The sequence below is a fragment of the Miniopterus natalensis genome, chromosome 2 (assembly GCF_054644295.1).
Source record: "Miniopterus natalensis isolate mMinNat1 chromosome 2, mMinNat1.hap1, whole genome shotgun sequence".
NCBI lineage: Eukaryota > Metazoa > Chordata > Mammalia > Chiroptera > Miniopteridae > Miniopterus > Miniopterus natalensis.
Window position 1 is genome coordinate 111,436,250 of NC_142082.1, and position 14,713 is coordinate 111,450,962.

Consider the following 14,713-nt stretch of genomic DNA (forward strand, 5'->3'; position numbering starts at 1 on the left):
GCATGGCTCCTGGAAGATTTGCAAACCACACTGTTGTATTCAGGCTTTGTCAGTAATTGCAGAGAACAGTTCCAAATATGCGATCCTGCACAGATCTCTTCAAAGGCAGGTAAAACAGAGGCTTAGTTTATCCAGTGTGAATAAAAAAATTATTTGAAGAAAGCATAGAAGGGGATAAAAAGGAGGTCCTTGTACTGCTTCTTATTCTCAGAGGAATTTCATATCCTTCTGCCTAAGCCTGCTTCATAAAGACTTTCTTTCAAGTAACTGAAGGTCAGTTGGTCTGCCAGCGCATTCAAGTTTAAAAGCAATGTTTACCATGAATTCCCTTTGATACGTGTGCATAGGTACAAGCACCCCATATACTGTTTTTAAAGTAAGCCCAAGAAGCGTATCCAAAACACAAAGCCTTAAAATTAGATATCTTTGATAAAAGTGTTACAAGTAATCTGCTTCCTCGGTAATCACTAGGCAATAGTTTTGATAGGCCCAACTTAAATGCTTAAAGTTAAACATGAGAGATTTTTTTTTAAATAAACTAAAATATATTCAAAGGAGTACATATAGAATTAAAATCATAAGATCTTGATTATATCCCCCAAAGCATAATGTTATCATGGAAAATAAGAATTGTGCTTACTAAAGAATTACAAAACAAAAGGTTCTTTAGTCCTGTATCTGTACAAATCCTCCTCTAAGGGATCTTGCCAATTAATGCCTTTTAGACATGTATTCCTATTATGCTGATTTTAAACCCTAGACAGTGAAATAAAACACTAAGGACTAAAGGAAAAATAGCTTTCTGTTCTGTTCCATTTAGTTAAGAACAAGTTTTGAAAAATATTCCATGAAATATTAATGCATGAATATATTAAATGATCTATATTTTAATAATACCCAGAGGCAACAAAAAAGTAAAAAGACAAAGAATCTTTATTATTTTGTCTGAAAAGATCCTAGGCTTGACTGTACAAGAAACAGTTATGAGTCTTTGTTGTATGAAGAGCCAAATCTGTCTTGGTTTTCTCATCTGTAAAACAGTGTGACAGTTACATTTATCATCATCATTATCACCATCTTCCCCACATTCCAGAGCTGATGAAACAATCTTAATGCTTAGTAATGTAAAGGCTTTTGTGAATAAGTATATCACAGTCTTTCTGCATCCCATTTTCCCCATGTTTCTCTATGAAATAAAATCAATTTCACTGTAATTACCATATCTACCGTAAAAAAATGGATAGGTTTGTGCCTTAATTTGAACATCTGGTATCAATAGTCACCAGAAACCAAACAAATTCTTGTGTTATGTTTATAAATTATCCATGTAAAGAAAGCTACCAGCTTGAGTTCCTCAGTGTTGACATTGATTTATCTATCATTCCTGTTTAGTGAAAAGTATTCATAAGTTATTATCAATGAAATATTAATGCATTTTAATATTTTATGATTAGGAAAGCTTGAAAAATGAAAGCATTAGCAAGACTTGTTCTGGGGCTTGTCATCTTCGATGCTGCTGTGACTGCTCCAACTTTAGAGACCATCAACTATGACTCAGAAACTTATGACGCCACCTTGGAAGACCTGGATAATTTATACAACTATGAAAACATGCCTATTGGTCAAGCCGAGGTACTCTTACAAGCATTGTATGAGGAATTATTGGGGATTGTTCTCTTCAAATAGATTCCTGTTTATAAATTGAGATGTTCTGTCTTAATAATTTCATATGAACTTTTTCTCCAGAACATGCCAATCTGTTAGAGATTACCATGGAAACATTCTTTTGCTTTCTTACAGTTCACTTTATTTTCTTTATATCTTCTCACAAAATTGGGGGGAAAATAGTTTTTGTCATGTTAGAACAGAGAAACTGGAGGAAAAAGCCATGGTCAGTAAGGAAAAGTAAAAATAAGGCATATGCAATGGTCAAGAACTTTGGGAAGTTTGCAGTAAAGGGAAAAAATGTGAGGTTATAATAAATTAGGAAATAAAAAGAATATAAAGGACAATGGTTTGGGACATCACGGTATTCCAAGAGCAAATGTGCTTTCCTAAATGACTGATTGTCTCTCAGCAGTAATGTAGGCATTGGCAAGGTTACAGCCCACATTTTATAAATCTGAGATGACATGTTCCTAATTAAATGCTAGGCTTTTTACATAACTAAAGAATACAGATTAATTTTTCTGAATCAGAAAACAAACAGACCTTGAAATGCTGAAGTGTAATTAATGTACAACATTGACAAAAACTAATTAAGTATAAATAAACCAAAAGGGAAATTACATCATCATTATAGGATCATAACATATTTTGGGCAGTCGTTCAAGTGTAAGCCTTCTTAGAATAACTACTTTGGAAAACTAAGAAAATGGAATATTTAGACAAAAGCATATATTTAAATTGTATGAAACTTAGATATATCTTTACTATTATATACATCTTTATTAAGATATAAACATTCTCATTATTTTTATGACTTACGAAATACAAGAATTAGAATTTACAGTACAATAGTTTTCACTTCTTCTCCCCTTACTCTATTTCCCCCCTTATCTTTTTCTCTTTTGTCTTCATTTTTTTTTATATCACCCCTACTCTCTCTCTCTCCCTTTCCCACTTTTTAGTAAAGTTTTAGCATTGACAGCACAGCAGATCACTTTTCTTCTACACATTGGATATGTCCCTATTTTCTAAGTCTTTATTAACATTCACTGTTTGATTCATTTGCCTGTATGGCTTTGTTATGTTAAGGAAATTTTCTGTTGAGAATTTATGGTCATTAATCACCAATCTTGCTGTCTGTAATCTCTCTGTAGCTCCAACTTAACGCATCAATGTAGAGTATGAGAAGAAAATTTTCTAGTGTTTAACTCACTTACCCTGCTCCTTTTTTCCATCTTGCATATATATTAAATATATATATATATATGTCAGTGCATATCTGAAGCTGTCTACCAAATTAAATATTTCAATGTAAATTTATTTGTCATTTATCCAAAAAGTATTTTATAGGACCAGAGAGGTTTGGTGAACACCATAAGTGCATCCTCTATTTTGAGTAGGGCTGGGGAGTAGATTCAAAGGACTGCTAATTCTCTTCAGAAGACCATATGCACCAGAGAGGAAATATTGCTTGAAACCAAGGCTGCCTTAGGCAAAATTGTGACATCAATGAGCTATATCTGCAGACTTCTTTTAAGCCATTTCTTGCTGTCAAGATGTCTTTTGCTGCTCGGGAGGCTCTGTAACATTCTCATGAGATTCTGAAATTCTTCCTGCCACCAAAAAATTTAAGCTAAGAAATATATCTATATAAAGATGAATTTAATATACAACCTTCCCTCAGTATTCTTTTATTCTTAAATAGCAAACTTCTACCAAATATGTGCCATAGCATCCTTACATACCCCAGCCCTTACCTCATGCAAACATCCCTGATTTTCACATGGGCCTAGCTAAACTCAAAATCCTAACAACTGAGGGCCCCAGAGAGCCACTGATAATTCCTGTGGTTGACTGAAATATATAATCATCCCTGATTTAACAATCCTTTGTGGTAAAGTCGCATTTATAAAACCAATTTATAGATAAATTATATAGAAAAATATACATGTACATGTGCTATGATAATATAACACATTTGAAGATATAAACTATACATAATTTTTTAAAAATACAAAGTTTGTCCAATAGCAAAAATCAATCGACCCATTCAGCCACCACCTATGATAAAAAAAATCCAAAAAAAATATGATAGATAAGATGGCATGAAGAACAAAATTCCAAAGAACTTTAGCTTAGATATTAACAAATTATTGATATAAATTGCTTTACAAACAAACCAAAAACTGGTATGTAATTCCTCATGGGAAGATATGAAACAAAGCCAATAGACTTTCCATTCACAATAGTCATGTGAATGGATTCTAAAATATAGGTAGGTACTCAGGACATTAACTTCTTAAATGCAGCCTTGGAAGTTCATACTCTGGTGACTCCTGGTATGATTATTTATCTCATCTTTAAAATTAAGGGCAGTCGTGACACATGTTCTTGATCCTATGTGACAATTTTTGAATGAACACTGGTAATATATTCATACAGGATACAGTTGATTTTTTAAAAAATGATGGAAAATAAAACACATGGAAAATGGTGGGATCCAATTCTTCACTCTTTGTCCTCAATACCAAGATTATGGTTCTGCTTGTTTTAGCCTAAAATTTATTTTATCTGTAGAAAAGACAACTTATATTCTTAAACTGTAAATTTATGCGATAACTGACCAATGCTTTCAATGCCAGTCTCTTTCCTATAAATTCTAAAACTTGGCATCTTTGACCAATAGAGTAGACCTTTTGGTCCAGGCTTTGAATTATTAATCCTTAAGGCTTTGGACATATGTGACAAGCAGAATTCTAAGATGCCTCTTAAATGACCCATCCCCTGGTGTGTCCATGCCACCTAGAATTCTTAACATCATGAATTTATTTGGATATCACTCTTGTAACTAGGTTATGTTATATAATCTTCTTAAGGAGATTATCTTGGTCAGCCAGACCTAAACTCATGAGCCCTTTAAAACAGCATCTTGAAGTTAAGGACAAAATTTGAATCATGAGAGAAATTCAATGCAAGGGAAACTGTTGCTGGCTTTAAAGATAGATGGGTCCACATAGCAAGGAATGCAGAAGTTTCTAGATGCTGAGGGAAGCTGACAGCCAGCAAGTTTATAGGGACCTCAGTCTTATAGATACAAGAAACCCTGATCTCCACATGACGTCACAGACCTGGCCATCACCTTAATTTTGACCTTGTGAGACCTAAAGAGAGAACTCAGTCAGGCCAGCCTTGAATTTCTGACCCAGAGAAACCATGAGTTAAAAAATGGATATAGATAGTTTTAATTTGCTCAGTTTCTAGAATTTATTATGCAGCAATAGAAAACTAGTAAAATATGTAATAAGTAAACATTTTTTTCTGAAAACAAAATTTGAATTTATTTGCTGCAAGACTTGAGTTTGTGAGACCAATGGTTTATCTGGTCAATGAGCCAAACCACCCCTTGCTCCTCAGGTTTAGAATCTCAACAGAGCTTTATTGATTTTTACTAGAGGTAGTATATTCATTACCTCCTTAGTAGTTGGGGAAGAGCCATGAAAACATTTCTGTTTTTGAAAATTATATGCAGTAATAGTATTCCAGCCTGACGACATGTGATGTCTGATGATCTAGAATACACAGGACCTGCTGGATTCTATGTTAGGAACAGATTTGAAGCCCAGCACTTCTGTCGTCATGTTCTATATTACCCAGTGGGCACACGTGTTAGTATAACATAAAATTGTTGCCATGTTTCTGAGCTTTTCCTTTACTGTAGTGGAATGACTAGGGCGGGGTTATAAACCATGAGACCAAATATAGGTTGCTTTGCTTCCTGATGAATAAGGGTTGATCCTGAGCGAGCACTTAGTATGTGCCAGGCACTGCTCTAGGCATTTCACGGGGATTATCTCCTTTATTTCTCACACACATACAAAAAACCCTATGAAGTACTATTGTCATTTCCAATGAATAGATGAAGATATAGAGACAAAGAACAGGTAAGGAGTTTGACTAAGACTGCACAGGTGTATAGTCATAGTGATATTTTCTTCTCATATCGGAAAATAACCTTCAGCAGATTAATAAAGGATTGCATTGCCTCCCTCCATTTTCTGCCATTTTCCAAATGGTCCTTTTGACTTCATACTGGTTTTAGTTGAACTGAATGCCAAGAGCTCCAACACTCCTAAAAGAGAAAGGAAACCGCTGAATAATGTGAACTAGAAGTAACTTTGCCTCCAGTAATTAGCTAACTCACTGTTGTTAGCTAACTCACTGTTATCTAATTAGTATAAGAAAGAATGGCTTGAACTCACTACTTCAAAGAATAATTGTGAACAGGGGCTCTCCCGCCTATATCTAAGTTATGGGCAGTAACGTAAATGTACATTATTTTTTATACTTACATAGTAGCATGTATACAGGATGGGGGAAAGTAGATTTACAGTTTTGAGTATGTGAAACACAGAATTTATTCTTGTATTATTTTTTATTAATTATTTGATTACTTTCCATATGAACACCTGCAAACCCATTTTTGCCCCACCCTGCATATATTACATATTTGGTGGTCTAGGGTCCAGGGCAACATTTTCCTATTAGCCTTAAAGAATTCATCAGAAAACTACATAGTTTAAAATTCAGTGTTCTTTGAGTGGCTTAAATTGAGATTGTGTTTTTGACCAAGGTAGTTACTTGGTGTTTCCATTTTCATGGCATACTTTGGGGGTTATCGATTGTCTCTCTCTCTTAGGTCTAAGAAAACCATTATCCTTGATCATTAAGAATTTCTTTTACCTACCAAAGGTCCCAGTGGCTCTGCTGAAGGAGTTGAACATCCACTCCTCCTGTAAAATTTCCTTGGCCCCATTTGGACAGTTAGACCTCTGCTCACCTATACTGCGTTACTTTAGTCTTAAATAATCACTTCTACTTAATTGCACCTGAACTGCCTCTGAATCATCAAGAAACATCAAGAATGTTGTACTACAGAGCCCGTGGAGCACACTTGATTGCATTATTGTAGCCCAGTGTGGAGGGATTTCCTTCGACATCGCACAGGGTTCTTGGTGAGGATGTGGAGGGCACATTTCTCTCAGGCCTCAGTGCCAGAGGCGGCTGCAACTTTTAAGATTTTCTTTTTCTTTTCTGTGCTCTACATCTTGCAACTTAGTGTGGTGGTCATTTTGCTGAGAGTTCTGGAGCCTAATTTTTGCCTCATTTTTTCCTGGTTTCCTATGGCTTCCCCCACTTTCCTCTCCTGTGACCCTAATCTCCTCATATAAGTTTCTGAAGTCGGTATGGAATGAGATAGGGCGTGCCTTCACAAATAGACAAACAGAGCTAATGAAACACATTCATAATAATTGACAAATAGGAAATTCCTCAAAGGAGGAATACTTTCTTTTCTATAACTCACAGTTGATTTTAAAATTAAGGCCCATTTTTCTCTTTCAGATGGAGAACAAGTAGATAGGTTGTTTAAAATCATCCTTATAAAGAAAGCTTCCATTGAAATAAATAAATTCAGCTTTAAAATATCATTCATAAATGAAGAAGCTATAGGCTTCATCAAAAGAATTAAAATTAAATTTAGTGGACCTGTAGGAATGAGAGAGAACTCAGTGAAGGCAGCCGTATCAATTAACAATTGAGCAATGACTTCTTTTCTCTTATCATCATGATAATATGGTGCCATGCGAAATAATTTTATGATGTATATTGACGCCCTGTAGCATCAGAAATCACTTCAGTAGACTCAGACTAATTTTGGACTATTATATAAATCAATATTTAGTTTAGATAATGACATATAAAAAGGATCTCACTTTGGACATTTTATACAATATATACAGTATATTTCAAAGTTTTTAACATATGGTTTACATATAAAAATCTCATTAGAAGAAGTGACTTGATAATGTTGTAGTCAACCTGACTTACGTATCATTTTCAGGATATGGTGAGAAAAAAAGCTAATCTTTCCCTTCATCCTTCATAGAAGATGCTCTAGAGGATGAGAGGGAAGAATTTTGCTGACGAGCTTTCAACATGTTGTCTGGTTGACTTTCCGTATTGTTTTAAAAACAGTGATAAACCATTTGATTCTTAGTTTAAGCTAGTTGAAAACCTTAAAAAAGTGAAGCAAATAAAGTATACAATTATGTAAGATTATCAGGGAAAAAAAAGACTGATAGAACTTGCCAGTGACTTGTTTGTGTTTGAATTTGTATTATACATTTTTATGAGACCACAAACCTAAGTTAATTCTCATAACTATCCCTTGAAATAAGACATGATTATTATTATTACCATTATTATTTTTATGAGCAACTGAGGATCAGAATTTTGCCCAAGGTCATTCAGCTAGTAAGTTTCAGAGTAAAATTTAAACCAGATTCTTTTCATGCCAAACCAGAGAAACTTTGGCACTAAACACCTCCATTATTTTTCTGCTTCTCCTCTTTAATCTTTTACTTTGTTAGCTGTGTCCAATATTGAGGTTTCTTTTCTTTGAAATTAAGTAATTTGATTATTAAGAATCAGAAAAACAAGAATTTTCAAGTGATTACAATGAACATAGTATCTAAGCAACTCTCTTAGCTGTCAAAGTATTTGAGGGAGAGGTAAGACGATCCTTCTGAACTGAAAGCTGCTTTGTTAGAAACACAGGGATTGAGCAATCTTTGCCAAACACATTTCTCCCTAGTCCATTTTCAAGATAAAATAGAAAATAAGATATAGCTTTCATTGCCAGTGTTCATGGCCACATTCCTTCAGATAATTAATATGGATCACTTAAATCAATTTGAGCACTGGACTTATGTTTAAAGCAGAATTCCATTGGGCTTAACACATCTACATGGCAGTGTGTGGCACCCATAAGGATGTTCTTCAGTAACCCACGCTGTACAGCTCAAAGCCTGTTGCTAAGTTTGGAAACCAATCGTTGACATAATGCTAACAAACACAGAATAACTTCAAGATTTATTATCAGCTGGTGTGACAATTTGGGAGAAAGATAAATTTTAAATTCTGTTTTGTTTATCAAAAACCTTAGTCTGTGCTAGCGTAAAAATCCAGATAACATTCTGGATTTAAAATGCCCTAAAAAAAATGAGAGACAGGCTTATAATTTAAATATTATCTGCTGAAGGACTGGACTTGCTGGTTGGGAATTTACTGACACAGTGAGGATCTTAAACTAAGTAAATAAATAGGCGAGAACATGTCCTTCCCAGTCTGGCTTTGCCCGTACACTTAAAGCATTAATGCACACACTCTGCAAAGATGGTGAAAGAAACCACTCGCTTCAGGGGCTGCTCATGTGTGCAGCCTCTCTGTACTTGGGAGGCAGTTTTTCACAGTGTTGAATGACATGGGCTGTGGAGTCAGACTCCTTTTGTGTGAGTCCTAGGTCCATCATAGGAACTGTTTCGCCTCAGACAGTCATATAATGCCTCTGAGCCTCACCTTCCCATCTAGTGAAAATTAAATAAGAAACTTGTTCACTGTTAAACTTATAGCCTGGCACATAGCAGATATTTAATCAATGTTAGCTTTACCATCAAATCACTTATTCAGTCAGCAGCCACTGAAGCTTATCCACTGGTGCCGAGGAAAGTCTTCACGGAAGGGATGGGATTTGAGCTATAATGAAGGCTGACTCCATTGGGCATGAGTTCACTTTAGATCCACTTACCAATGTTTTGCTGAAAGCCAGGAGTAGGGGCAGGTAAATTAGACCAAGTCCCTCCTTGTCTCTCAGTACCTCCCAGTCTAGTCATCTTATAAATATACAATTTCAATATAATAGAGGAAGCAAAAAAATAAAAATATAAACAAGATCTGTAGTTATCTGTTGGGACATAAGGTTTCTATGAGTTTAGTCACAAAATACATACACATGCTGAGAAATTATGTCCCCAAATGTGTCATCAGTCACAGTCCAGACAACAAATCTGAGATGTAAATTATTTTATTCATGTGTTTACCCGCTACCTTCTCTGAACAATATTTAAGCCTACTTACATGAATAAATGCTAGAATGTGTGCATAAATAGACATATAAACATATAAAATAAATACAAACCTGAATAAATATAGATAAAATATCTATATCCATTAATATTGCAATGTATAAAATATAAATATAGAGTATATTGTACTATATTCTCTATAATAGTAAATGATACATGATGTATTATTAATTATTAATTATTTATTATCCTATATTATGACATGAAAACATAAATTAAGAAAGTGAGGCAAGGTAAAAATAAGAGTTGGGGACATATATGAAAATGCATACTATTTTGTATTATAACATATATAGATATATATAATATCGAAGTTTATCTAGGAAATAAGTGTTAGGTTTTAAGGGACCAGACACATGCTCCTCTTATACCCTACTTAACCTCAGAATCAACTGAGAGACAGAAATGGTACTCAGGCAAATGAGTTCAAAATATATTCTCAACAGGCAGTCAATTTCCCCCAAAAGGGAAGATGAACCACTTAGGCCTAGTTCCTCTTACACTCACCAATTACCCTAGTCATTCTTTCTCTTCTAGGAGGGGTGAGTAAAGGAGCGAACAAAGGATACCCCCCAGGAGGGGGATATTTCAAACCATCAGGTTTAACCACTATGTTCAATATAGCTCTCACCTTCAAGAGAGAAAATCAGTCTGCTCATTGGACAGTCATGCTCATACCTTCCTGAGACCTACGGATCTGAGAGCATCAATTAATTTACCTAAAAGGCCTCTCTCTTCCTTTCATTCAGTTCTCTGCCCTACCTCAAATTATATCAAGCCCCATTATTTAATAACAGAGCTTATGAGACATTCTGCAATGAAATTAAATGCTAAGTAACTATACTCCAGTCACACAATCCAGAAACATAAAGATGACACAAACTTATATTTAACTACCTTACTTCCATGAAGCTTTTGAGGAAAAATAAGTCTACAGATTAACATCTCTTGCAAATTAAAGTCAAAATTTGTTTAAATCTAAAGAGATTGCAGTACAAATTCAGAAATGCTTGCCTTGTGATTTCAAAGTCCAAAGAATATGCAGTTCAAAAGCCCTTTTACTTTTGCTTCATCTCAACTAGACAGATTCTTAGTGCCTGAGGCAAGCTGGATTCACGCAACAACTGCAGCCTGAGTGGACTTTTCCAGATACAGGTGTACTTCCTTCAGAGGCACATAAGTTGTTATTAGTTCACGGCAAAGTCTCCATGACCTTGGTATTGAAAGAGAATGAAGCACTAATTGCACATGTATTATTATCACGACACTGACCTTAACCCTCATCAAATTTAAAGAACAAGTTAATTCTGAGTCCCTAAAATAGTTATTCTAGTCCCTAAAATAGCATAGTCCCAAAATCAGTACATAATGCTGCCAGAGACCTAAGAAGAGACTTGGTGGTAACTGAGAAGTGAGAAGATGGAAGAAATCGCATCCAGATGTTGGTCAGTTTATGTTCATTGTTTCTAGTCTGCAAACTTTGAGCTCAAACACATTTTGGAGAAATTTCCCACCAGGAGCTTAATTATGGCACTGTTTACCATTATTAGAGGGGTTGTTCTCGAAGTGTGACACCTGAACTGAGCATCAGCATCACCTGGGCTTGTCAGGAACGCAAATTCTCAGATCCCATCCCACACCTAATGAATCAGAAACGCTAGAGGAGGGCCCAGCACTCAGGGGATTTAACAAACCCTCAGCTCATTCTGATGCACTTAGGATACAAGCAACACTGAATTAAGAAGCCCCATGGCTTTCACCTCAGGGTAGCACTTGGGATATTCCTGTTTTCTAGCATAGTTTCTAAGCAGACAGTGGTGGCAGGCCCAGTCACCAGGCCTACCTGAAGCTTCTGTTTTTTTGCTACATCCACAAAACCTTTAAATTCCCATTTTTCTGCAGCCCTGGGTTTCTGGCACCTGATGCTGCATTGAGTTCATGTCTGTCCAGTGGCAGGATCTCTTCATCCAGGGGCCCTCCAGCCTGGCAGCTGTGTGTCCCGCTGGCTTCCAGCCTTGCTTCCCGCTATGGAATTCATGAAACTGGCCTCCCAGGAAGTTTCCCATCTTCCCCACAGTTTTTTTTTTTTCAGCTAAAGAATCAACCTCAGCAGATTCTTGAACTGACACTGCTGTTGATGTTTCTGAAGCCCATGGCCCTTGGGAGCCTAATGAAAAACAATCCTTCTACCATATGCCCATTGAGACTTAACATTTCAAAGTTCCAGGGCTTAATTAGCATTTCAGGCTCAGACAGCCTATTCTGAAGAATAACTTTTCCCTCCAGTGTGGTGGTTCTCAACCTTGGCCATATATTCGAATCACTTCAGAGTTTTTAAAAATCCTAATAGCTGGGCCACACCCAGACTACTGAAATCAGAATCTCTGTGGGTGGGGCACAGTTTTAGTGTTTGACTGCCCTCAGCTATTCTTTCAGTGTGAGCCATTTACTATGTCTGTTTAACCAGTTTAATACGCTTTTCAGTGTGGTCCATTTTCTTCTCTAGTACTGTGTGCTGATGAGTGCATTCTCTTTTCTTTCTGGTCCAGGCTTTTGTTTTTCTAACGTAGTCCTCTAGATTTTGTCTTGTAGCATCTTTTATACTCAGATTTTTAAAAATTAGTAAATTATAAATTTGCCAAAAAAAACATTGTTCAAGCAAATTTGTAAAAATCTTCATTTTTCTGAGTTAGATAATCTCCTATCATAACAATTTCTAACCCAGGATTAGACTTGGCCTGTCATTATCCTGCCTCGCTCTCTGATAATATGCCTGATTTCCACTGGATCTTTCCTAATTTCACAGATTTCTTATTCTAGCACTCCTAAGGCAAGTTATAGTAAACCCTTTCTAGAGCTTGTTAGAAAATGAGGGGCTTACCCTGTGTTTGTTAAGGTCCACACATTCAGGCTTTAACATCATTCAGAAATTATTGCTTGGTAATATTGTCAACCATCAGACTGTATAATATAAGATGCAGATAGGTGAGCCCTAAAGGGCAATCACAATGGCATTATGCCAATCTCTCTGCTCACCTTCAATGTGGTCTTGAAAGAGGTAAACAATATGTAAGCAAATATATATTATTCACATACAATGCATATGAGAAGAACAAAGAAAATATATCTAAAAGACATTGCAGCTGGGTCAAAAATTTTTGTGTGTTCTCTTTGGAATTAACAAAACTTTGATTAAAGACATATATGTGAAAAAAAACCCAGGACATTTTAAGATGAAAATCTTCTACTATAACTATATGGAATCTATAAATATATGGAATGGAGATTGAAGAGGATCAGTACATTTTGGTGTTGAGAGAAAAAAGGAAGATCATGGAGTCTAATATTGTCAAAGACAATTAACTGCTATTCAGCAGCCTTCTCCTATTGGCAGGATGATTCCTATCATGCTAATAACTGCAAAAACTTATGACAGGCAACACATTGAGAGATTTCTTTAAAGAATAGTTTATTGATTTTTAGAGAGAGAGGAAGGGAGAGGGAGAGAGAGGGAAGCATTGATGCGAAAGTAGCACCAACCATCTGCTGCCTCCTGCAGACCCCCTACTGGGGATGGAGCCCGCAGCCCAGGCCTGTGCCCTGACTGGGAACCTTTGGTGCACAGGAGGACACCCAACCACCAGAGCCCACTGACCAGGGCAGATTTTAGAGATTTCGACCCTTAAAAATCAGCCCTTCCTTTGCCTTCCGCTATTATAGAGCTGATTTATCTAGTCTTTTGCCCTTGTTCTATGGACATCAACAATTACTTTTAAAATTTATTGTTGACACTATTACAGATGTCCCCCATTCCCTCTCCCTTTACCCACCTCCACTCAGCAACCCCTCCCTCTGGCCATCACCAACCACACTGCTGTCTGTGTCCATGGGCTATGCATATATGTTCTTTGGTTAATCTTTTCACCTTCTTTCATCCAATCCTCCCACCCCTTTCTCCTCTGATATCTGTCAGTCTGTACCATGTATCCATGTCTCTGGCTCTATTTGGTTCATCAGTTTATTTTGTTCATTAGATTCCACATATAAGTGAGATCATATGGTATTTGCCTTTCTCTGACTGGTTTATTTCACTTAGCATAATACTCTCCAGGTCCATCCATGGAGTCTCAAACAGTAAGAGCTCCTTCTTTTAATTAGGTTCCCAAGTGAGAGTGCAGAGACTATAGAGAGTATATTGGTGGCAATAAGAAGGTTCAGGTCAGCATTCTGGTTTAGAACAGTCTTTTGAATTTGTTTAAAGTAATTCTGCCTCTAAGAGACAAAGTCAGGTTTCTAAATTTGTAAAATTTTGCAAGGCTCTTCCGCTGATACTGAGTAGTAAAAAAAAATTTAATGTAATAAATATCTTTTACAAATCCAATTGGCTATAAGCTCGTCCTCCCTGGGACAGCCTCTATAAATGCACATGATTTTCTGTTCAAAATACCCTACGATAATATATACATCATCATCATCATCATCATCATCATCATCATTATCATCAGTGAATGGCAGTTTTATGCAGAGAAGTTCTACATATTAAAAGGCCTGGTTTATTATACTTTGTGCCTCAATAAAGGCTGTGTTAGAAGGAACAATTTGGTCTGTGTTAAGATAAAAAAGATTAAAACTGAAACAAAGTAATACTAAATTACTCCATCATAAATTAAAGAGCTAGAGCTTAGAAGGTTCATGTTTCTTGTTTTCCAGTCCAACTGCTTTGTTTCAATTACTGTGATTGACTCCCTCCCCCTAGCCCATTCTCACGAGATTACTGATTTCAGCCTACACCAAATTGTCCTTCTGGCATCCTTACTTGGGGAATAAGGGCAGTGAGGGTAAAGGGAACATGAACTGACTTAGCTGTTAGATAATGTTGCTTAGGCCTTTGCTAAGGTTTCTTACCCATATTATTTGGGGACATTCAATTAGAACTAGATGATACATTTGTGAGAACTGGATATTGGAGACCTATTAAGTTACTAGAGCCTAAGGGGAGGATGATGAATGGAGTCCTGAATAAACCGGGAATAAACTGAAGTAGAAAATCTTTCTGGCAACAA

The 14,713-nt window shown here is 36.1% G+C and overlaps 1 protein-coding gene across 1 annotated transcript in view; it reads left to right on the forward strand.

The window, feature by feature from the left end:
- Window positions 1–1,461: 1,461 nt before the first annotated feature.
- Window positions 1,462–14,713, forward strand: part of EPYC (epiphycan) — a 36,611-nt gene continuing 23,359 nt past the window's right edge. Inside the window, exon 1 of the mRNA XM_016215215.2 lies at window positions 1,462–1,632. Within this exon, the coding sequence (XP_016070701.2) occupies window positions 1,468–1,632 (165 nt within the window). The 5' untranslated portion in view covers window positions 1,462–1,467. The remainder of the gene's footprint in view (window positions 1,633–14,713) is intronic.